Below are 25,063 nucleotides of genomic sequence, written 5' to 3'. Positions count from 1 at the left end.
TCACGTGACGAAGTCTAACTATCGTGTCAGTTGCGGCCTCTCTCCACGTCTCTGCACCGCCGACATGGCAGGAGGAGTGCGGAGAAAGTCTCCCGGCGCCCCGTCCCCACTGTGGGGGAAGCTTCATACACTGTGGCAGGACAAACATTTGGTCTTGTTCAAGACGGAATATACGTTACTAGTGGTTTCAGTTTTGTGGTTCCTGGAGATCGGGATCAATGTGTGGGTCATACAAAAAGTAGCATGTAAGTAGCTGCGCAGCTAGTTAGCATGCTATGGTGTTTTGTCTTTTCATTGAACGCATCTCAACGCTAAATAGCTAGCATTAGCAAATCTACTGACTTCCACTGCCACCTGTCAGAGGGAATTTACTGCCGTTACATGTCCGTATACAATCGTGTGTTCTGTTCTCGTGTTAAATGACATTAATTATTTTAAGCAGCTGCTATCTTCTAAGACCTGATGCAGCTGCAGGTATTTTTTTACGTAAACTAACGTAACCCATATATTCAAGCATTAGTATGTCATCCTAAATTGTGACAAGTCTTCTTATTTCTCTAATGATGCAACAGTTACCATCAATAATACTTACACCATCAGTTAGTGTTATGATTAATCGGTTAATTACTTACTCTATAAAATGACAGAAAGTAGTAGAAAATTTCACAGTATCAGTAGATTGACAGACAAAAGATAAAGCAAAGGGTTACAGTAATCTGCAGATTAATGCTAATGTTGATATTTTAAATAACCACAGCTCTGACTTGTGTTCTTATGTTCTCTACTGCAGACACTGAGATAGACTGGAAAGCCTACATGGATGAAGTAGAGGGAGTCATCAATGGTACCTACGACTACACTCAGCTTAAAGGAGACACCGGCCCGTTGGTGTAAGTTTCAGTGTGTTTCTCAGTGATGTAGGTCTCCATCCTGCAATTGGATGTAGTTTCCTGAGTGCAGCATAAATGAGTGCCTTGTTGTTGCAGGTACCCGGCCGGCTTTGTTTACATCTTCACTGCTCTCTACTACATCACCAACCATGGGGTGAACATTCGCCTGGGCCAGTATGTTTTTGCTGTTTTCTACCTCATCACGCTACTGCTTGTCTTCAGGATATACTACCGCACTAAAAAGGTTGGTCTGTGATTAAAGCCTCAGTTACATGTTCAAATGCTCATGAAGCCATTCAGTTTGTGTGAAACTCTTTGTCTTTTAGGACATGTCAATAATGTATGCCATTTTTTGTTCCAGGTTCCTCCCTATGTGTTTTTCTTTGTGTGCTGTGCTTCTTATCGGATCCACTCCATCTTTGTGCTGCGTCTCTTTAATGATCCAGTGGCCATGATGCTGCTGTTTGCAGCTGTCAACCTCTTCATGGATGGATACTGGACCCTGGGCTGCGGCCTTTACAGGCAAGTGTTGACTCCTTGACAGCACAATGCAGCTTTTCATGTTATGGCTTTCTGAGTTAACCAAGAGGAGAATGCATTGGGTGTGTCTGAAACTTTATACAGCACAGTAGTTTGTTTGTGTGTTTTGCCATGTGACATGATGAAATTACAACTCAGTCATCCTCTCTTTCTGACAGTTTAGCAGTGTCTGTGAAAATGAATGTGCTGCTTTTTGCTCCTGGGCTGCTTTTCCTCCTCCTGTCTGAGTTTGGTCTGATCAGGACAATCCCGAGACTTTCTCTGTGTGCAGGCATTCAGGTAAAATGTTCCCTGTAACATCAAACCAGGCACACTTTTACTGCAATACAAAAATATTTCTTTTTATGTTCAGTATTGCCAAGTATCATCTCTAAATTTGTCTGTCTTAATATCGCAGATTTTGCTGGGTCTGCCTTTCCTCCTGGAGAACCCCATCGGTTATGTGAACCGGGCGTTTGATCTTGGCCGTCAGTTTCTGTTCAAGTGGACGGTCAACTGGCGCTTCTTGCCAGAGTGGCTCTTCTTGAATCGGTACTTTCACGTAGCCCTGCTGGCTGCCCACCTGCTTGCCCTGCTGCTCTTTGCGCTCCACCGTTGGAAGAGGTGAGACAGAGTTTGGCTGTGCCAAGGTTACTGTTGGTGTTAGAGTTGAAGATGAGCTGGACCAAATCGGAGGGGGTTAATATCGTGCCAGTTTTTATTCCACAGCACCACAGGCGTTGGCTCAGTCAGTAGCTGATCTCATAGACCCTGAGGCAGGGTACCCTGGGTATTTTGACCAAGCCTGAGGATGGCAGGAATAATGACTTCAGACAGAGCTGCTGTTGATCTGTTATGCAGTGACAGCAGTGTTTTGCCTGCCACCGTATGTCATTATGACTGCAGACAAGGCAGCAAGCTGTCACAAAGAAATGGCGGGAGATCTCAACATCATACGAGTCCTTGCTGGATGTGTTATTTTAACATGTCAAATGTCTGCAGTCTGTCTCTGTATTCTGCTGAACCCGTAAAAGCATATAAAAATATAGATGCATTTTGGCATTTCATGACAATTTATGTCTTAAAGTCAGATTTAGATATTGGTTGTTGTTGTGTTTTTTTTTTTAGAATTATGGCAGGTATTAGCAATTTGTGTCATAATGCTTATGTGTTAGTCATGGAAGTGGAAATACAATTTTTTCTTTTAATGAAAGGTAACTATTTTCTCTCTTATCAGACCAGGAGAAAACATCTTTGAGCTCCTCAAGGAGCCAAACAAGAGGAAGATCCCTGCCCAGAAAAGCACTGTCGATCATATCCTTTGAATCTACTCTTATCTGTAGAGGATTGTCAGCAACACCGTTACTTCCACTGCTAGACATCAGATATTCATTTGCTGTGAATGTCTGCATGATACAGGCCAGAGAGTAAATGAATGATGTCCCTGTTACTCGCTGTCTTTTGTGTTGAACCTTAACAGACGATCACAGATTGTGCTGATTCTGTTCACCTCTAACTTCATTGGCATGTGCTTCAGCCGTTCGTTGCACTACCAGTTCTATGTCTGGTACTTCCACACGCTGCCTTACCTGCTCTGGAGTGGAGGAGTCAAGAAACTGGCTCACCTGCTCAGGTAAGAAGTAGCCCAATACGAAACCACAAGCTCCATTCACATCATTTGTTCACACGTTAATGCTATATGGTCTTCTTGTCTTCAGGGTCCTCATTCTGGGTCTGATCGAGCTTTCGTGGAACACCTACCCCTCCACTAACAGCAGCTCTGCCGCCCTCCATGTCTGTCACTTCATCATCCTCCTCTGTCTGTGGCTGGCTCCGCCCCTGCCTTCGGCGCCAACGGAAAAGCAAGAGGATGCACCAGCCAAGGACAAACGCCAGTGAGCCGCAGCCTCATCGGACCAGACAGTAGTGAGTTTAATCAACTGCCGAACAGCCTCCATCATGCTCCTCTCTTTGATCCTCACACCACCAGTGCAGAGGGAGGTCACTGGGGTAGACTGTTTTTATAAGTGAATACAAGGAGTCATTTGATACTTCTCATCTCGGCTCACTGCTAAAAGTGGAGGAAGCAAACGTGTGGGTGCAGTCTGCAGACCGGTACCTACATGATGAAATGACTTATAGTTGAAGAGATGAAAGGAGGAAGGGAATGTGGATTCTCAGGTTTCATTTTCAGATACAGAAAAGGAAGGGAGGAGTATAGTGCGAGAAGGAAATTGTGAATGTTATGCTGATGTTTTGAAAATTTGTTACATATCCTGTATTTCCACATATTATGTTAAAACTGCACTCTGCTGGCCTGATCTTTTTTCATCTGATATCTACTCATACACAAATGATCTTGTACATTGTATTAAAAGGCAGGATATTGAAAAATGTCATTAATATAATATAGAACTTGGCACCCAAAGCTTTAAATTAGCTGCATCAGTAGCATTTCCTCCTGCTACTGCACTTTCAGTATTCTCCAGAATGAGGCCAAAAACTTCAGTAGTTGTAGAATTTTACACAAATGTGTAAAACTAAGCTGTAGACAATCAGGTCCAATTTCTAATGTAATTCATTCATCCTCTGTTGTGGGGGGGCTTCACAAGCACAGAAGTAGATTTGATGTGGAAAATCCACAGTAGACCGAGGCTGCAAAAATTGACATTTTTTATTAAACGCAGATGCCACTTAACCTCGATGCTTTGTTTGTTTCTTCTTCCCGCATTACAAGAAATGACAAATTCCGCAATTTAGCTTTTTATTTGCCCAACAATAGTTTCATTATTTAAAGTTATATCTCACCAGTTAATCAAATAATCGCTCTGGTAATCAAAATCATTCCCATTCAGCACTGACTGACTGTGATTATACATTTGGCAAAGTAAAGCATTATACTGTCTACATATAGATTATAAAAAGCCCATTCAGATGATCAAGGCATTCTTGTGATTGCATAAAGCATATTTATGATAAAAGGCCACTTGGTCTATGTCATGTAAAGGGTATTCCAGTCACATAAATATAAAGTCTTACATCATTCATGTGCAACTTAATATTAGACTGAACTTGGCACTGGATTATGGTATTAGTTGATCCTGCAGATAAAATCCAGGATTTACTATTTCATGTAAAAGCTTTGCTTCTTAGGAGTCACTATCACTGGTAACAAGTGAGTAGGTTAATCAGTAGATCTGGCTCAGGTTCCTCAGGGATCATTGTGTCACATATTATTGGGGTTATAACACAGCATGTTCAGCTTGATGTTCTCGTCCCAGTGGCGTAGCAGCAGGAACAGCTGCCTGGCGGCTCCCTTCAGCCCTGCCAGGTCCACTCCCTCGGGCAGCTCCTGACAGCGCAGCCATGAGTCCGCTTTTGCTGCCACCAGCTCCCACTCCATGAAGAAGCCAGCACAGCGGTGCTCTAGCCAGGCGAGAGCCACTGCTGTGGCCCAGCTTGAGCCTTCCAGGTCCTCTTGAGCCAACTGGCTGCTCCCCTGGAGGTCAGCTGGCTCTCCCAAAGAGCCTTCACATACATCTGTCTCTGATCCGCGACCACTATCTGCCTGGCCGTGGCTCTGGCTCGGAGAGGGGCCAACAGATAGCTCCAGGGAGCCCTCCTCGGAGCTCGGGAGGTCAGGGGGTGAGGTGACAGGGTCTCTGTCAGACAGGTGTCTTCGACGAAGCCGTGCTTCCAGCATCAGGGGAGTGTCATCTGGAGTGTGGTGGAAAGGAGGTGCACTTGGCTTGGCAAGGGAGCAGGAAGAAGGAGAAAAGGTAACATGGTGACTAGTAGGAGCACCAGAAGGCTTGGTAGCGGTGGATAAAGATGGAGCACTGGGAGATGTGCAGCGGAAGGGCGGGCTGAGGCTGCGACGGTGGAGGCTGTAGGGTGAAGCCCTCTTCAGGCGGTCTAGGGGGATCTGGACACAGTCAGAGTAGATCTCTGTCAGAAGAAAAGCTCCTGATGCCAACTGCAGACGCACCTGATTTGACACCATATAGACACAAATTAATAAATGTGCACGCTTGTGTGAAGGTAAATATATATGTTGGAAGTGTCTGCACAGCTCACCAGGGGCAGGTAGTCTGGAGCTTCAATTTCAGGTCGTTTCTCCGTCTCTGCAGACAGACAGTGGGACTTGAGAGGAACCTGCTTTCCTGATGAAATAGAGGACCTGAGTCTGCCCAGTGGAAATCTGGAATACACAGAAAGAACATATATATGGAATATATACATTTGGATGTAGACAGCCCTCACAGAAAGGAGCTTTCTCTCCAAAGTAATTCAAGCACAAACACTGCCACAAAAGGATGAGTGGCACAAGTTTTAAAGCAGCTTGAAACAAATAACAGACCCTCAAAGAGACCAAAATATCTGTTCCCAAACTGTAGGTGCATCATTCAACGTGAAAGTCTTACCTGGCACCAAAAAAGCTCTCCATTGACTTGCTCTCAATAGATCGCTGTGAACGAGTGCATGGGGCACCTGTTATTGTTGGGGCTGTAGCAGAGAAGGCACTGCCTCCTACACCTGAGACGGCAGTGTGGAATAAAACAAACAGTGTTATTTCATCAGCACAGTGATTAAAAGATGTTCCCTGGCTGTGTTTAAAGGCTCAGTTCACCCTTTACATGACATGACAAAAAAAACAACACATTTTTGTCTTTGCTGTACACGTTTTTTAGAATTAGCCCCTTAAAAAATGGTTTGCAGTGTATTTTGTGGATGAATGTTTCCAATGCTTCTGGAAAGAAATGTTGCTATTGAAGTACCGTGCTGGGAGCACCACAAAGAAAGTCCATACAGTTTTGTTGTGCTGGGGCAAAGGCAGAAACCTGGGTCAATGAAACCAAAACTATCTGCATGGCTGGATGCCACTAGGGGTGAGAAACAGGTTTTTTTTCTAATTTGGGTGAATTGGTCCTTTGAGAACAACCTCAGTGGTTGCGTATGTGTATACTTTAGTTAGGGGAGAGCAGCTCTGATTTCTCTCCTTCCATACAGACACACCTGGACGTTTGCACTGCCTTTCTGGTCAGATGCCTCTAACCTTGAGACTGATACTACAATGTTTCCACTGATCGAGACGACTGTAATACTTACTAGAGTCCCAGGATGTAAGGCTACAGGGTGACGCAGGAGTGTCATCTCTGTCTGAGAGATACAAAGATTGTTGATGACCTAAAGTCTTGACAGCAGAAATGGGTGGTGGTATCTGTTAGCCTGTTGTACCTGTAGAGTTCCAGGTATCCTCGATCTCTTCACTGTCTCCACTGGTGCGCCGCCTGCCCAAACCAACAGAATAGGCTCTCTGCCTGCGACTGCCAGCCTGGACACTCCGCCTGTTCCCCAAATGCACCCCTAAAATCACACACACACACACACACACACACTGTTTTCTCAGATATTATATAATTACTTTTCAGACTGGATAGTACTCTCTGTCACAAGTAGACTACACTTTATATGTAACATCGTTGTCTCTGTGTGTGTAATAAGTCACACCTGTGTTTTGGGCATCCATGCTGTCTGGCAAGCCTTTGTTGGGATTGCTATCAGTGGTAGTGAAGGCTGTGTACATGCAGATGATGTTACAATGCTTACTGGTCTGGATAGCCTTCATACGGTATCGCTTTGCTGAACCTAGGAAACAGTAAGGGGTAGAAATACGCAGGAATAAAAATGTTCAGAACCTGGTACAAAAAATAGCTAATTTCCACAGCCTGGGCTGCTGTAGAAACACGGTGGACTCCATGCATGAGGACAGGCTCCCTTTGTAGATGTGTCAATCAATATGATTTAAATTAAGTGTCAACAGATCAGCGAGATAAGCATCTGAAGTCAAACCTCACCATGTCCAAAGTCGCTCTCCTTCTCGGCCATCTTCTCAAAGTCCCTTATAACTGAGCGAGCAGTCAGTTGGTGAATGATCTCCTCCCATGGTTCCCCTCCTCTTCCTTCTTCCCCTCCTCCTCCACATCCCTCAACTGCTGGTGTCTCCTGGCCCTCAGGGGTCCAGAGGTGTCCCAGGTCCACAGTGACCTCCCAGGACATAGGTCTGCCACTCAGCATGCCGTGAATAAGGGAGCGGCACTGGCCCGGCGGGGGATCCTCGGGGGGAACAGCAGTAAAGAGGTACTCTGGGTCTGTGAAGCTGTCCCAGTCCAGAGGAGAGGCAGGGAACAGGAGTCCATCTGAGGGTCAGAGTCAGAGAGAAAGAGCTAGGAATTTGTTAGAGGCAAGGCAGGAAGGATAATCCTGCTTTTCTTAGCACTAAAGCTTACTGGAGTCAGTGAGGCTTCTGTGGGACAGTGTCCCTCTTGATGGGGGCTTTGTCTCCCCATCGCTTTCCTCCAACTTCCCTCCCAGTGTTTGGTCAAAGGAGACCCTCTCCAGAGCTCTCCTCAGGCGATGCATCTCCAGCTCGCCCTGGGGTGACGAGAAACTCCTTGCTGCCATGGTTGAACGGGCCAGTGCTTTGTGTCTCCTACGACACTCCTCACCTCCATCCAGACGCCCACTCCGGCTGTCAAACTGAAAACCAAACATGTTCAAAAGTTGTTAGGCCTATTATTAGGCAGTATGTCTAAGATTGAAATACATTAGAGTGATCTGCTACTTCTGGTATTGTGTGGTACTGTGTATTTGTGATATTTTGTACATTCCAGGGGTAATGAAGTCCTGTGATGTACCTCTGTTGTGTGCCTGAACTTTTCAACAATCCTCAATAATGACTGTCAAGTAAGAGTCACAAAGCTAGAGGTTACACCCCTCTCTCAAAACATGTCTTGTGGCTTTATTGTGTTTGGTTTATTGTGTCGGTGGATAAATTGGTATCTTTCATTTTCTACAATGGATTGCTCCCACCATTATTGTTGCAGTTTGTCATAAAGAAGTGGGCAGAGAAAGAAAAAAAAAGATCTTTGATTCACAGGACTGATAGACGAAAACATTTTATGCTGTCAAACTATTTTGTAGCGGGGGTGGAGGTATATTTTCATGACTTGTTGCATCTAAGTTATGGCAGCAGGACCACAAAAAACGTCTTTAGGGGGATTCTGTTACCTTTTCTGGCCTGTTGTCAGGGGTTTGAATCTCTGAGAGATTTTGTTGCCACGCAGAGTCTGCCCAGCGAGACAGGGATGACCTTTGTTCCGGAGCGGGCATCTTTTCAAGGCCTTGGGGGAGAGAGCCTGTATCCAGCACTGAACCAGAGGAGCGAGGGTCAGGCAGAAAGACACCGGTTGCAGAGTCAGAGTTGGACGAGGCATGTATGTGTGAGTGGGACTGTGTTTGTAGACTCCGCTCGCTGCTGAGGGAGCAGCGAGTGAGGACGTACTGCTCCTGGATATAAGAGCTCTCCTGGATCCTCCTCCTCACGTCACTGGACCAGTGCAGCTCCACACCTAGAGACGATAAAAGCTAAATGTCAGCCACTATGGCATGAGGTGTCCAGTTTCAGATTCTGCATACTCGGTATATATTCACTGCAAGATCCACTGATGCATGACAGACCTGGGCTGGTGCCAGGTTCTGTGTCTCTGGCACATGAGAACTCAGAGGAGATTTCTCTGGAAATCTCTCTCAGTGCCTCCTCCAAGTCGGTGCCATCTGCACATGTCACCACAGGCATTAATTCAGAGGCAGGAGGAGGTGAAAGTTCATCATTTGACTGGCCAAAAACTGAACCCGTGGAGCCACGATGAACACCTTTAAAGCACCGTCCCTGAGACTATAAAATAAGACAGTTAGATTAGATCTGTTTTCCTACGCAGACACAAACATACTTTTAAATAATGTAGTACACTCTAGTAGTACCTCTGTCTTTTTTGCTTTGAAATTCGTCATATCATATAGGGTGCAATATCCTATCAGACGACTCCCAGGGTAGAGAGGAGGGATTTCATTGGGTGAAAGAAAAGCCTCCATGTTTTCCGGCAGGTACCAGTCAATCCGCACATCAGTCAGCACAGGTTCAAAGGCCTTTTTCAGAGACTTGATCAACTGGGGATAAAGATTGTAAGTGCAGCTGTCAGATAAATCTAGGAGAGTAAAAAGTATAGTATTTCCATCTGAAATGAGGTGATAAGTAAAGCAAAAGTACCTCAAAATTGTACTTACATAGAGTACTTGACTAAATTTTGTCCACTGCTAGCAGTACTAAAGCTGTATATATTTACCTCCCAATGTAAAATTCTGCTTATAATTTTTCTGCAGTTCATATTTTCTCCAATAGGTGCTGCAATGGTACTGACCTTGGGCTGGAGTCTCTCCTCGTCATCCAAGAACTCTGTCGTCCCTCCTGTCAGTTTGGCGACGCCCTGCAGGAGTCTCCTGCAGGCTCGGGGACCAAGGCCCAGGCCAAAGCATCTGCAGAGGTGATTCAGTACATCTATCAAGTTTTTATCACATCCCCTGAGAAAACCGAATTATGATACCACAACTGTTATGTGAGAATTATCTTCACTTTCGACTATTCCAGTGTGGTCTTTGATGCACTGCCTGCACTATGCAGCAAATCAAGTACCAGCCTCTCCCAACAACTCAGACTTGAATAAGTATCTGTTTGTGAAAACATAAGGGTATTCAGAGACTTCCATGAGTCTCAGGAAGGAGAAAATTTGGAGTCATCAAACAGACAAAACTGTTTTTGTTATTTGTCTAATTGAGAATTTGAAAAGAGCAGGGGACAGAATAACTGAAAACACAACATGACCAAAATACAAGACAACAAACGTGTAAAAGGTGTGGAGGGACAGCCAAAATACAGTGGAGAAAGTCACTCCAATAGCAGAATACTAATGAGAGATAAATGGAGTTATTGTACATTGCTGAAGGGCCTGGGGGGAACCGGAGGGGCGTGACTCTTACTGCAGAGGAAGGCACTTAACTGGATTACTGGGCGGGGCTGAAAAATACCTCAACCCTTTTCTTTTCTTTCTTTCTCCACAGCGCTTTGGTCTCACATCTTCAAGATGGCCATTTGCTTGTGTCCCCTCTCTTTCTGTCTGTTTCTCTCTTCCTCTCTATCCTCTCCCATGGTGTCTCTGTCATATTTATCACCTTGTTCTGCCTGCACTCCACTCCTCTCTGCTTCCTTGTCACACTCAGTGATTTAATGTCCTATCACATGGCAGCCTCAGAATAAATCTTTGTTAGCAGTACACAAATTAAAGTCCATTTTGTACATGTTTTTTGCCTCATATTAGATATCCATTTCTTTGTGCCAAATATCTAATTGGTGGTTTACTTTCAGCTCAGTACCTGCCAGCACATGTGTTTCTGCGGACCAGCTCCAGCACTTTAGCCACATTGCTGATGGATCCATCTGTGATGATGAAGACCTGACGAGGATATGAGCGCTGCATGGGCTGTTGGTACACCCAGGACAGCGCCCCCAGCAGGTTGGTACCTCGCATGTCGGCTCTCATCCTCTGGACGTACTCATATGCCTGCATTAGAGTGACCTGTGTGGATGCGGAGAGAAACAGAGGAGGAAAGATGCTATCAGATCTACAGTAAAGCTGGGAGAGGCAAGCATCAAACAACACCTGTCCAACTGCATGACGTCGCCTTTGCAAACATACACCTATGTTGTCGAGATAAATTCACTGTTTGATATCAGATGCCCCAATTACCCTGTGAGGGTAGCAGAGAGTTGAATCAGTGTGTCTCTAATAAAGCGAGAGCAAACATACACACATTAGCACCTGCTTTAAAACCCCCTCAAATCTCACCGTGAACAAACATGCCTGACAGGAGAGGAGATGGAGGACATGTCCTGCCTTAGTGAAAATGCATGAAAGGTCACCATATGGTCGGGAGTATGTGCAAAGGCTGTTTGTCCTTGCAGCCCCTGGTCTGGATAAAACCTGATACTCTGCTACTAAGGCAACCCAAAGAACTGACCTATTGCCTGATTAGATGGTAGACAAAATAGAACAGGTAGTCCTATGTGGTTGAAAAACATCTGCTTTTAGGGAACACGATCCCATTGCTCCATGTGCCAACTTTCACTGAAAACACTTCATATGTAATGAAGAATAACACGATTTGTTTAACAGAAAATCCTTAAAACAAGACAGATTCAGATAATTATCTATCCTAAACAAAGTCATTGTGTAAAGCTAACATCAGTGCTGAGCTTGCTGGAGGTGAACAGAGGCTTGATGGTGGTGCCGAAGCCCACGATGTTGAGCATGGTGCCCGAGGGGAGACTCTTCAGTGCCACCACCATGGCTTCCTGTGGAAAGAAGAGGAGATAGACAGGATGGGGCCAGATCAATGTATCTGCTTAAATCTACCAACAGCACTCTGGTTCATTGGTATATTTTTATCCCGCCTGTAGCTCACCTTCACACGACGGATGTTGGTGCCACTCATACTACCACTGCGATCCACGAGGAACAGCAGCTCTCTGGTGGCTTTGTGCAGCTCCAGAGGCTCTGATAGCAAGTCGGGGCAGAAGTTCAGCATCAAGACGGGGCTGTTCAGAATGTCTTTGTGGTATCGCTTCCTCACGAACTCCAGCTGCAGGAGCCCAAGTGGAACTTTAGCATGTCAGTTTGTGGCACGTGTGAGACATCAGTAAAGCAAGTGTGAGTATCTACTGACCTTCCTCTCAGGTTCTGAATCCTTGCGAGTGCAGCGAATGAAATCACGGCGTGAAGAGATCTGCTGCTCATACTGGATGAATGAGAGCCTGCCTCTCTCCAATATGACCAATGGGCTGTGAGGTTCTGTGGAACAGTTTTGAGTCACATTCAATTATCAGGGGAAAAAAATGACACAACAGGGAAGGGGAAAACCATTGGGACAGTTTTCAGTCGCTCACCGCTGAGGTGCAGAATGATCTCTATGTGTCTGTCGTATGGATGCTCCTGTGCCAAGGTGATGTAGGTAGCAGAGGCACTTTGGGCACTGGGGTCTGCATCTGCCCTCAGAGCGTGAGTGGGACTCTCCAAGCCTACAAATCAGTTCAGGAAAAAACAGGACAAAGTGAGAGTTTTCATAGGGTTTAATGTGTTTTTAGCAGTGGCTTTTTTAGTGAAGATGTATCAACACCAGTCCTGCAGACTCTTTCAGAATTTGAGCATGCTTTTTCAGTTTCTACAGCACATACCACTGGAAGAGAATAAGTTTTCCTTGTGTCCCTTTTGATTTTGTGTTCTGGCTGTGTTTGGATTCAGGCCCTCTCTGTAAACCCATTGATTTTATACTGTAATGAGATTGCCCACTACTGCCCACTGTGGCGTGGTTCACTGACTCAAAGATATTTGAGGAAGAAACGCAGTACCGGCCAGCAGGCAGGCCCCTCTGACCAGCAGCTGGAAGTTGAGTTCATAGGGTGCCAGGTTGGCAGCTGGACTGGTGAAGATGGCATGGGCACACTGCTGCTCTGAGTCGAGAGCCCGGTCTTGTTTTCCTGAGGCGGCACCGAAACAGCTGGTTGGTCTGAGGAGTAGAACAACATACAGCACTCGGTCCTTACTGCGTCTAATTTACTGATATGTACATTGTCTGGTCAAATTGTGTTGCTACAGTTAGTCCAAACGTAAATACCCATTTTCTTCAGATTTCCCCTCATTTTCACTCTTGCTGGAAGTCATCTGGCCAGTGACGATCGGAGTAAGCAATGTTGGGTAGACAATACGGATTGCTCCATTTTCTAATGTGGGGAGTTCTAACGTGGTGCTTATGACAACGGACACGATATCCATGGGACCAATGACGCCTGTGCCCACAATGAAGGTGGTTCTTTCAAGGTCTTCGTCCAGGATGAGATGTCCTAAAGCAGAAATACAACATTTACTCACATCATGAAACAATTACTTGTACATTAGAGTCCAGTGCTTGCTGAAATGTAGATGTCTCTTTCCATGAATCCCACAAGAGATTTATTAAATCAAATTTAAATCGGGGATGAGAAAAGTTAAAAGACCACCCTCTCTCCAGCAAAAAAACAACAAGAAAGCTTAACTTTCCTTCTTTTCTGACCTCATAGTCTGTTTTGTGCAGTCCCAAATAAATTCATTCATGCCTTGAAATGAAAATAACCCAGTGCTGTGTAAGGGTTACTTGAATCTGTGTGGTGTTGGTTGTATGGTTGAAATTACTCCATGCACATGATATCACTGTTTCCAATAAAATACTACGCACTTCAAGTTGATTTATGCTTGTACTAAGTGAATGCCATTTCACCATTAGGCAGACAGCCAAATCTATTTGCCTCCCTTGTCTGTCCTCTCTTCCCTCAGTGAGGTTAAAACGGGACAAAGAAGGGACTTACTGCAGTTATATTTACATTCATGCAGAAACCAGATCATTACAGCAGCAGACCACAGTTCAACCAGTGGTTGAAATGACTTGCAGTTCTGCTGCTTTATAGACCAAATTACATTTTTTTTATCTATGAGCAAAACACAGGAAGTCTCACCAGCTTTAATTTTCTAAACTGAAAGCTAAATGTGTAGTATATCATGAGTTTTTGGAATCATATCAGATAATTATACAGGCATAAGATTTCTTTCCTTTACAGTAATCTTCCATCCTCCCTCCTCACCATTGGTGCATTGCATGTCGAGGCTGGATCCTCCACAGCATCCCCACTCCCGTCCATTTCCACAGGGACCTTCAAATCCAGATCCAGGGCACCAATCCAAACAGCAGTCCTTCAATTTCCCTCGGTTCTGGATCTGGACCCCCACCAACCGGCCCGCAATCACAGCCTCAAAGCCCACCACGACTTCCTTTTCCCCAAGAGGGTACACGAACACACCTAGATGTTTGTCACACAAAACAATGAGTTTAGACTTTACCAAACCACAGAACATTTAACATATTTAAAAAAACAATAGATATTTTTCTTAGAGCACGATAAAGATCTGCTTTGGCATTTCCAAAGTCTCTAACTTCGTTTGACGTTTTCACTGTAGCTGCTTTGGACATAACCATCTGCCAAATGAATTTGCTGTGATGGCTCTCATGCTGACACAGCAGTTTTTCAAAAAATGTTTCAAATGTTATTGTTATTGATATTTTTGTCATTATTGTTATTTTTTGGGGCTCTTTAGCCTTTATGATAGAGACAGCTGAAGGTGCGATAGGAAAGGGGGCAGAGAGAGAGAGAGGGGACGACATGCACCAAATGAGCCACAGGTGGGAGTCGAACCTGCAGCCACTGTACAGGACTGATAGCCTCAATATTTGGGGTGCACACCCAACCAACTGACCAATAGGGGCGCCTGAGCATAGATCGAGTTGAATTTAAATGGGACGGTTTGTTTAAATGCAAATGTTCAGTGGTGTTCCTCCAGGGTCAATCCTTATCCCTCTACTGTTTTCAATTTACTTGTGCTAAATGCAGACATCACAAAAAATATTGTTTTGAGGTTGAATAAAGAGGGCTGTCTAGTTATTTTTCTTCCGACTCAAACCAGGCCCTAGATTTCTCACAAAATGTAGTTCAGTTCAACTTGCTCTAAGAGTGTATCATCCCACCACTCACCTTCTACAGACTCTATGTCAGCATTGGCATAGGTAAGGTATGCGGTGATGCCCAGGGAACAGCCGTTTGCACACGACTTGATGCAGGAGGCCTTGAGTAGCAATGGTTCCCAGGTAGAGCAGTTTCTCAGTCCCACCATCCTTCCCGGGCAGCAACAAGCCTCGACTCTGCCGGTTGCATGAGAACACAGGTACACTGAAATGGTCTGAGTAGACGGGAAGAAGAATATGTGAGTGTGCATCTAAATTCCCTCATTTTCCATTCGTGGCTCAATCACAGTAATCTTTGTAAATCAGACCTGATTTTTCCTGCATTGATTAAAAGCGTCTAAAATGTCTATTGGTGTCACATTTATATGTATATATACCTGCCAGATATTTATTTATATGTATCAGCTCTTGGAAATGCTATCTCCTGTCCTCAGGCTCTTAGCAACCAACTGTGGTAGTTTGAGTGTAAGAGGCTTGGTCAATTATTAACATTGCAGGTCAGCACTTACTACATTATCCATCATGCCTAACATATGTAATCAGTCGTCTACCCATATGCAAATCCATTTGAACTTAGCACAACTGTCTTACTCTGAGTCAACTGCGACGGTAGGATGGTAAGAAACGGTAGACTATAGTCTTTGCTATACGGGATAACAAACACCCAACTAATCCCACTTTGGTTCAGAGCTTCCATTTCTGTAACTCGAGGTGAATGCAATAATTCTTCATGATTGACTTCTTAATAAGTTTAAGTGCGGCAGGTGCAGAGACCAGTGCGCAAATCACAGCTTAGTGGATGGTAAACTGCAAAAAACTGTGTGTGTGTGTGTGTGTGTGTGTGTGTGCGTGTGCATGTGTGTGTGTCTGTGTATGCATGTGTGTTTGTGTATGCACACGTGGGCATTTGTGTGCGTGTGTGTTTGCTGTGGTCCATGTAATGGTTTTTTCACATCTACCTTTCTAACAAGATCAACAGTCTCCATCTGGCTACCGTGCTCTCAGCTCATAACAGGCAAATAAATGCCTGGTTTGTTAAAGTAGGGCAAACTGATGCTGTCACAATACAAACAAAAGGAAAAGTACAGCACAGCACCTCTCTGCACACTGCTGAGACTCAGAACTGTGCTCAAGCTGAAGAATAAGTCTGAAAGACTGTCTGTTCAGCTTTGTCACAGGAAAAAGACAGATAAGGACTTCTTTACACATGAATGAGTCGTGTGTGTGTGTGTGTGTGTGTGTGTGTGTGTGTGTGTGTGCGTGTGTGCGTGCATGTCTGGTTTTAATTAGAGTGTATCAACATATGGTAACCTTGTAAAGCTCCATTTGAAACTTAAATGTACACATTTACAAAATAAAATCTGAAAAACGTTCAGTAACACATTTTGGCACAAGTTGCTGCAGTAGCTGTTGTCTCAAGAATAAAGCTTTGAAAGTAAATCCAGATGTTACAGAACGACAACTCTGCATTTCCTCTGTGAGGTTTAATTATTCCGTCTGGGGTTTTGCAGTCGCATATCTGGCAAAGAGTTAGCTCTGGGCAACACTGCAGTCATCCCCTTATGTCAGTTACAAGCTCCAGATAACAAGCAAAATAATCACCCAGGAACACTTACTGTACTGTTCAGTGCAGTGTCTGATAATTTGCCTCTGTGTCCAGTCTCTGCATCACTCCACCATCACATCTGCTCGCGGGTTTCCCAGTGATACAAGGGTAGGACTTTTCCTGGTAACAGATACTGCTCGCTCTCTCTCTCTCTCTCTCTCTCTCTCTCTCTCTCTCTCTCTCTCTCTCTCTCTCTCTCTCTCTCTCTCTCTACAAATCCACCAGTTGCCCTATAAGGAAAACAATCATTTAACAGAGTACAGTCATATATTCAGAGATATGATATCACAACTATAGCTCAATAGAGTATCTGGGATGAAAATTTATATATATTAACAGATTGTTGCATGCATAGACTATCATGACACATCAAACCAAAATCTTGAGTAACTACATAAAATGTATTTTCTGCATCAGACAAACAGTAAATATGAATTAAAATGTCCATTTTCAGCAGACCTGGAAATCTCACTGCTGTGATCAATCACCAACATACAGCTGTACACTAACCTGCATTTCCTGCTAAGTGAAATGTCATCTGCTTACCTGCTCTGACCTGAGCCACAGTGCTGATCAGAAACTATGATCCTGAACCTGCTGTTCAGGCACAAGCTAACACACAACGGTAAGCGAGGCAGAGCCTGCTTTTCATCCAGACAATTGGCTGTGATGGTAGCAGCACCATAATTCATGGCTAATGGCTCAGCCAGAGAGGGGAGGGAGGGTGATGTGCTCTGCCTCTTCCAACAGGTCAGTCAGACAGCAGCAGCAGCAGCAGGCGTGGGTAGGTGAGACCAAAGATGCAGCAGCTTTTCGTCCTCTCCATTTTAATGGGTCCAGTGCTACCACATAAATAAATAAACAGTAAAGGTACATTTCAAAAATAAATAACGAGAACGTGCAGTATGGAGTGGCAAGTAAGTAATAATGAGACATATAAGCATGACTATTCTGCTGTGTGTTGATTTCTTCATATTCTTAAAATATAAGGAATTACTATGTTAAACAAAGAAGAAATTACTTTTCTTATGTTATTGTTTGCTTCTCAAGTTATTACTATGTAACATTTAATCTATAGACAAGTGTTTGGAATATAATAAAGCAAAATAATAACAAAATAAAAACAGTCATTTTAATCAATTTGTTTAAACGTGAGTGAGCAGAGTTACACTGATTAGTGAAAGCATGACAGCAGTAATTCATTATATTTTAAGAATATGAAGAAATCAACATGCCTATATGTGTCATTATAGCTCACTTGGCACTCCATACTGTATGTTCTCATATATTTTTAAAATGTACCGTTACTGTGCATCTGTTAAAATAGGCTGCTGTAATGAGCGACAAAAAAGTGCTGGGTCAGTAAGAACCGAGGACACAAGACTGTTTGTTTCATTTAATTTTTTCCATCATTATTTGGCAGAGTGCTTGCAGGGGTGTGTGTGTGTGTGTGTGTGGAGAGAGAGAGAGAGAGAGGGAGAGAGAGAGAGACGAATCTAATCTGTGTCCCATGCTGCCTCCATGTGGCCTTTTACATGTCCTATCTATTTAAGTTATGTCACAGTAAACAGCCTTTACATGATCATCTTTCCCGTTAACTTGTGAGACATTTTCCATCCTATTGATTTCATCACATTCAAGTCAATCACATTCTTCACACCTGTCAGTTTTATACTGTTCCTGCCTGCTGAAAAGTCAGAATCAGTATTGAAAAGGCTGCTGAGTAATTAACAGTAAATGCATTGAAAAGTGCAAAGAATGTTATTTGATGTTGCTGCAGGTTTTTTTTTAAATAATGTATTTCCAATTGAATATATCTGTCTTAGCTATAGCAAAATAACTTTTACAAGACAACAATATAACTAAGGTTAATAGTTGAACCAAGTTAAGAAAGTAATGGTAAATGAACTAAGAATGTGGTTAATTAGCAAACAAATGTAGTCACAGTTAAGTTAGCCAGGTTAACTACAGTTCAGCATTATTCAGCTGACTCTAAGCATAACAAGGAGCTCGGAAAGGTTTAATTGATCTAGGAGAAGAGCTTGAACATATCAGGCTGTTTGTCGAAGGAACCAAAGGCTCAAACCCCTGTTTTCACTCTGTTTAGCATCCATGCATTCAACAGCTGCTCATGTAAGCTCACAACATGCAGGATATTGCAGTTTCAGCAGAGGAGGATGACCAGGCTGGACTGCAATTCTGTAAAAGGAAAATTTCAATTTTGTGACACTAGATGTCAGCCTTTTCAAGTCAGCTGCAGCACGTCAGTAGCGCACTGTCAGCACTTCATGTAGTTTCTTCTGTTTCTGAATTTTCAGCTGTCTGACAGTCCAAACAGAGGCTATATTTAACTTGTAGATTAGGTGCACAGCAAGAGCAACGGTGATTCTCATTTACAGCTTTCAAAGACATTTCATTGCCGATTTGGTTGTAAAGGTGGAACTGCACATAATAACATCATGTAATGTATTTTTCTGTTCCGACTGATTTACGTAACAGTCCATTTTTTAGTGTACAAGTTTAGCTCACAGGTTTCACACTTAGTGTACAATTCCTCCCATTTTTGCCTTTACATTGCCTGACTTACATATTCTCTATTCTAAGGTTGCCCCAAACATTAATGGACAAACCAGAGCTGGTGAGTGTTTGGAAGCTGGTGGACTGGTTGAGTGTGTTGGTGTGTGTACATGGAGGCTGGACAAGTGAAAACAACAGCTGGACATACTGTGGGTGCGGGAATGTTGCATCAGAGGAAGCCGAATTTCAAGAGTTTGCACATACTATTTAAAGAACACTTTTTGCTCTGTACTTGCAGCATCTTGCTGATTGGACTCTAACAGAAGACAGTTTTGGGTGGCAATGATCTCCATTATGTATAATTATGCATCTCAGCCTTGCCATAGAGTACAGTTGTATATAACAAACAAATGGTTGACTCATTGTGTTTCTGTTCATTGTGGCTTCAGGTGCAAAGAGTGTGAGGCTGTGTTTTAACCTCTAGTGGGTGGATAGCATGAACAAGAGCAATGAGGCCTGCTCTAATGTTTTACAGCACACTGAGAGACACATTTTTTCACCTGGCCTTGCTGCCTACAGGTGAGGTACATCCACCTGTAAACGTGGAATAGTTCCAATACATCTACTAAACAAAGCCTGAAAGAGCAAAGGGACAGAATGGGATGTGGACAGTGTGGGGATAAAGTGAAGGTTTTCACCCCTCAAACTTAGCTCAAAGGTCAAAGATGCAGCCTGTCAGCGTCACTGACCATCAAAGCATCATTTTGTGAAGGGGGTCTACCCCATGTTACCGCTGGGTGGAGGAGACAGCCAGGACCCTTCTTTTTGTTCATGAATAAACAGATATGAACTGAACTTCAGCACTACAGCAAATTTGAGTTAAAATCAAATTTAATCCAATTATAAAATACAACTTAAAGTCCTTCCTGCTACTTGTGATTGAATTGTACAAAGTGATTTCATTCAATAAAAATGTAACATGACAGGACAAAGGGCCTGTGACGATAGATGATCGTCATTGTTCTAATTATTATGGACTTAATCAACCACATCATCATTATCACTCCATTTAGGTAAAGTGGATATTTCATTATTGAACAGTTGGTGGTTAATGTGCATTTAATGGCAGTTATGAGATTGTTGAGGTCATAATAGATCTAATTAACAACATGGATAACAATGACCCAATACAGGCCTGTGCAGACGAGCTGCTCTTGCCTGACTATTGTCAGGGGGTTCAAGTGTCTGTCTGTGTTGAAATGTTGGGAACCTTTTCTCTCTTGCGTACCCCACTGACCTAGATTTCAATTGTTTTCTGGCTGAGACAATGGGAGAAATGGTTTCATAACTGAACACAATACCTGGGTGTTATTCAACACGATTGTTGTTAAGGTTCTCATTGTGGTGTGATTTTGTGCTGAGCGTTGTGTGTTTTCTTTATGTAACCTGCTCAAGCAGCCAGCCGGTGGCGAGCCAGTGCAGCCCACAATAAATCTCTTCTAGACGGTTCAACAGATGATTGTGCATTCACGTGAATTTCTGCAGCACAGCTCATCCAACCACTCCTGTTTCAAACAAAAGCACATTTCTTACAAGATTTGAAAAAGGTTTCCACTCTCCAAAGAAATACTTCATTGTTATAATCTGGGAGACAAATATGTAATTTAGTGGCTCACTAAAAATTAAGGACAGCTGCTCCCTGGGCCTGAAAAACAAAATCACATTGGGTATGAGCTACATTCGCCCCTGACTATTTAAAGTCCCCCTACGCACTGGTGAGGTTTCGAACTTGGTCCAGAATTGAGGATGATAATCTATGTACCATCCTGCACTATGGAACTCAGATGAGACTTAAAAATAGCTTACATCTGGTGTTATACAACTTTTCAGTTTTGGCACCTTTCAGACAAGGAGCAAATCAAAGTGCTTCACATAAAGCAAAGAAATGCAGTCGAACAAAATGAAACACAATAATACAGAAAATGAAATCAATTAAATAGAATAAAATGAGACAGAAAAATTCTATTATAGGATAAAAGATCAGAAATACAGCTATAGTGCAGCTACAGTGCAGTAATAAGATGCCCAAAATTCAATAAAGGACCTAAAAGGACAGTAGAGGGATTAATAAACCAAAGGCACAGAGGAACAGCAGAGGTTTGACTTAGATTTAAAACTGGCTTAAGATGATCAAGAAGTTGATTCCAGCAGCTAAAAGCGGCTTCACACTAAGTGGTTCTGACTCCAGGCGATACCAGTTTGTGGCTTTCTTTGAGGAGCTGAAAAACCTGCTGGGTTAACATTCATCAAACAGATCAGAAAAGTATTTTGGCCTGAGGTGGTGAAATCATACCAGCAACGCTCACAGACACACAATGCACCTAAATTAGTGTTGTATTGAGGGCAAACCCACATAAACTGTGCCATTAATTAAAGAGCAAACTTCTGCTCATTGTGATTATTTACAATATATTTACAATGTTATTGCTTAAGATGTAACCAAAGATGCTAAAGTATAAGAGGCGCACAACCTTTTGTAGCCACTGCTGGGAAAGAGTAGATAAGGTGGAACATCACCGTTTGTAGTGATAGAAACAGGCAGGCGGCGGAGAAAAGACAGACAGAGTGCTCCATACTCAGTGGATGGATGAAGGAAGAGCGAGCAGAAGGCAAATTAATCAAAGGACATCAAAGGAAAACGGACTGAGGGAGGGAAGGAATGAAAGAGTGCCGCCCGTTTGTCCCATGCCGTTCCCGCTCCGCTCCGCCTGAGCCTGCTCTCAGATCTCAGGGCCATTGTGCCGCACGGGTGCATGGAGGGGGCTGGGGCACAATGCACACAACAAAACATACATACACACACACACACACACACACACACACACAAACAAATGTCTAAACGTTAAGCTCAAAAAGGAAGAAATATCATTTTTCGATCCTGCTAATCCTCTTTATTCTGTCCCTTTATTCTGTTTCTGACACCTTGCATTTGTACACCTGCTTGCATTATTTCACCATCAAATCATTTGAATGCACCAGAGTTGGCTGCACAAACCTAACATAAACACACAGTCACACACTCCCTAAACACGTACTCTAAGTTGTTGTCAGTGTGAACTCTGCCGTCAGTGCTGGCTTGTGGCAGCAGTGGACGGCTCTCTTTGATAATGCCCTGCTAGATTCAGCCGCCACTCTTTTTATCGTTCAGCCAGTTAGTTGGCTCAAAGTTGACTCCAATTTGTGCTTCTCCTTTGGGTTACCGGTCCGGACCATGCCCCTGTCTGATGCCTGCGAATGTACAGAACATTTTGTTTGTATCTGTTTTATACTTGGATCACTCTCTGCAGACATTTTTACTCTCCTTGAATATGTAGATACTTTGACATTACAGTGATCTGGACTAAGCAAACTTGCATTTCTGATTTTGACACATTACATATTGGCAGTTCTTGCATACAGAGCTGCCCCTGATCTCTATCTGCTTCGTTCATGTGTTGAAGAGTACTCATCTTCCCTCAGTAAGAAATCCTAGGTTTTAGTCACATTCAGCTTTAATAAGGCAGAGTGGTCACAATGCTTTTCACATTCACTGTAATGTTCTTTTACAGTTGTGTCTCACATTATGTTGTTGTTGTTTGAGCTGTAAATCTTAAAGGTGAAAGGCTGCAGTAACTACACACTTGAACGATTTAGATACATTATCTCTGTAATAACAAGACTCAGACATTTTGTCCAACAGTCACAATGTCAGATTTTCTTTCAGCAGTGACAGGAGACATCCAAAAAGTTGACAAGAAATACAAGACACTAAAACAAAAAAAAAAAAATGTTTTGATGTGTTCAATGAATGATTTCTTCCGGACTTTAAAAATACACCATGTTTATGAGCACTTTTTTTTTGCGGTATCTTTATGTAACAAAAGCAGAGTTCAGCAGAGAAAGACAAAAGTGATGTGAACTGACAATATTTTAATGGGGGGGATAAAAGACTGTAAGTGATCAATGGAGGCGGCGGCCAAGTGATGCCCGGGGGACGGCTTTGATGTGGGCATCCTCAGAGGGACGCCGGGGACAATGCCCTCTTTGAGGGGCATGCAGAATGGCAGACACTTCCCTCTCCCTCTCTCTCACTCTCTCACACTCTGTCACTCAACCTCCCTCCATCTCCTGCTCCTCGCTCCACTCACGCTGTGACTCCTCGGTTCAGACGCTCGTCCACGTCCCTCTCTTGCTCTACATCGCTCTACTCCAGTGTCACATCAGCCCATATCCTTATCTGCATAACTTTCTCCCTCTTCCTCTCACATTAATTAATTCAAACAACACCCCCTTCCCTGCCGCCCAGCCAATCACTCCGCCTTCCCGTTTTCCCCCCTCCCAATCTGCATCTCTCTCTCCCTCCCTCTGTCTCTTTCATAGAACCAAACCTCTTTGTAATGTCCAGCCTTGGCAAGTTGCGCCCGATTTGCTGTCACAGTCTTAATGAATTCATCTGTTTGTGTATTGGCCATGGGAGCATTTCCCCCTCCTCCCTCTTCTCCCTCTCTCCTATCCCCCCCCCACCCCACCCCCTCCCTCTTACTGGTGTTCCCCTGGGGACTCTATATATACCAGGGACCACTCCAGGCACCTATTGTTCCTCTAAGTAAACTTACAGACAGATGCCCTGCACCACAGTGTGGGAGAGAGCCCAAAGAATCAGGAGGAGGGAGACAGTTAGAGATCGCAGAGAGCAACCAGACAATAAGGACCTGGAAACACTGCAGGCTAGACTCATCTCCAGCACCTCTGCATCCTCCCAGCTCGCTCTGCGTGTCTCCTGCCTGTCCGCTTGCTGTCTCTGTGGAGTGGAGGTCTGATGTTCTGACATCATGCTGCTGCTGATATCACTGCTGCTTGTGGGACTCGACTGCTTGCTGGGAGCCCCGACAGGTCGGGAGGTCTACAGGATGCCCCAGAGTGCACTCAAAGGTAATTTTATTTCAACTTGTTTTTTAGTCTTTCTCAATTGTGGCAATATAGGTTAGGAGAAGTGATGACAGTTTGGAAATCTGATGACTGCGTTTTAAGCGTGTAGGCAAATCTTTCTTATAGCTTTCTTTTATTCATATCTTTTTTTTTTTTTAAATACACTACAGTGAGAACCCTGCAAACCAACACTGGTGATGCTGTGATTTTTCAAAAGCATCAATATCTTTCCAAGATTTAAGCAGGCAAAACACCTGATGATAGTCCTGATGAGATCGCTTGTGTCTTACCCTGACATAGATGACACGCGTTCAATTCCTAGGCTTTATTTGTTTTGCTATGGGCCTACTTTGTGTTTCAGCTGGATGATTAGTGATATGCTTGGAAACTTAACGTGATAAATGGTTGAGTGTTTCCCTGATGAGAGGCAGGTGTCTAACCTTAGAGGAAGTAGTACAACACATTTTATGATACTGTGCATTTCAGCATTCATCCTCATAAACTGTCTTAAGCAGGAAAGGACAGAAATATTTTCACTTGCATGTATGATCTCTTCTTCAGCCTACAGTGGTGTCATTTTTGCACTTTCTCAGGCAGACTTGTCACAGATTTACTGCAGAGGAACTTGTTTAATCCTGCAATAGAGCACAGTGGTGAGAGACCTCTGGCCCTCTCTAGTTGAAGTGCTGAGTACAGCAGAGCCTTCATACAACGGCTGGTGATGGCAATGTGTGTTTGGAGTGTTTAGAACAAGGGCTTTGGGGTCCCAGCCACCCCGGGACTGCCAGCCCGTGCCCCTACGGCCTGTCCCTGCCCGCCAGCCTCTGCCAGCTCAGCCCTGGCCTTCTAATTAAGTCTTCAATCAGCATTGTTGTTGTTAGTGGCCTATCCTGTGATGTTGTGCGGCACAGAGGGGGGCTGCCGGGTCGGCGGCCCGATTGATGTGTGTCAGCAGAAGCCTCACCAGCGCGCTGAGCGTGAGCTAGCCTCCCTAACATGCTGCCAATGAGCTCAAAGAGCAGCATGAGAAAAAGGGGGCTACTCAAACACATACCACAAT

General features: G+C 43.9%; 2 protein-coding genes and 1 long non-coding RNA gene across 4 annotated transcripts; 2 read left to right on the top strand and 1 right to left on the bottom strand.

Moving 5' to 3' along the window:
• The first annotated feature begins 34 nt into the window (after positions 1-34).
• Positions 35-4,113, top strand: alg3 (ALG3 alpha-1,3- mannosyltransferase). Its single transcript, XM_076745582.1, has 9 exons — positions 35-245; positions 791-890; positions 987-1,134; positions 1,252-1,412; positions 1,589-1,709; positions 1,828-2,033; positions 2,647-2,724; positions 2,899-3,042; positions 3,128-4,113. Exons 1-9 carry the CDS (start codon positions 65-67, stop codon positions 3,306-3,308), a joined length of 1,320 nt encoding a protein of 439 aa, XP_076601697.1. The 5' UTR covers positions 35-64; the 3' UTR covers positions 3,309-4,113.
• A 135-nt stretch (positions 4,114-4,248) lies between these two features.
• vwa5b2 (von Willebrand factor A domain containing 5B2) lies at positions 4,249-16,624 on the bottom strand. Of its 2 annotated transcripts, XM_076745581.1 has the most exons (22): positions 16,529-16,624; positions 14,923-15,089; positions 13,978-14,193; positions 12,978-13,203; positions 12,712-12,869; positions 12,250-12,381; positions 12,030-12,154; positions 11,769-11,945; positions 11,548-11,658; positions 10,680-10,882; positions 9,671-9,785; positions 9,234-9,419; positions 8,931-9,147; positions 8,481-8,821; positions 7,700-7,949; positions 7,268-7,609; positions 6,921-7,058; positions 6,648-6,776; positions 6,519-6,569; positions 5,834-5,945; positions 5,487-5,610; positions 4,249-5,397 (listed from the first exon to the last, which is right to left on the bottom strand). In XM_076745581.1, the coding sequence occupies exons 2-22, from the start codon at positions 15,059-15,061 to the stop codon at positions 4,636-4,638; spliced, it is 4,254 nt and encodes a 1,417-aa protein (XP_076601696.1). In that variant the 5' UTR covers positions 15,062-15,089; positions 16,529-16,624; the 3' UTR covers positions 4,249-4,635. The 2 variants fall into 2 exon arrangements, with proteins under 2 accessions (XP_076601696.1, XP_076601695.1); XM_076745580.1 differs by lacking the exons at positions 13,978-14,193; positions 14,923-15,089; positions 16,529-16,624 and having other exon boundaries at positions 4,249-5,334; positions 12,978-13,135.
• On the top strand, positions 9,080-12,717 carry LOC143329601 (uncharacterized). Its single transcript, XR_013077887.1, has 3 exons — positions 9,080-9,793; positions 10,672-10,819; positions 11,764-12,717. It is a non-coding gene; the product is annotated as an uncharacterized LOC143329601 (long non-coding RNA).
• Positions 16,625-25,063: the final 8,439 nt, after the last annotated feature.

Source organism: Chaetodon auriga, chromosome 12 (genome assembly GCF_051107435.1).
Source record: "Chaetodon auriga isolate fChaAug3 chromosome 12, fChaAug3.hap1, whole genome shotgun sequence".
Lineage (NCBI taxonomy): Eukaryota > Metazoa > Chordata > Actinopteri > Chaetodontiformes > Chaetodontidae > Chaetodon > Chaetodon auriga.
The sequence above is the reverse complement of the archived record's forward strand: the minus strand, read 5'-3'. Positions and strand labels throughout refer to the sequence as shown.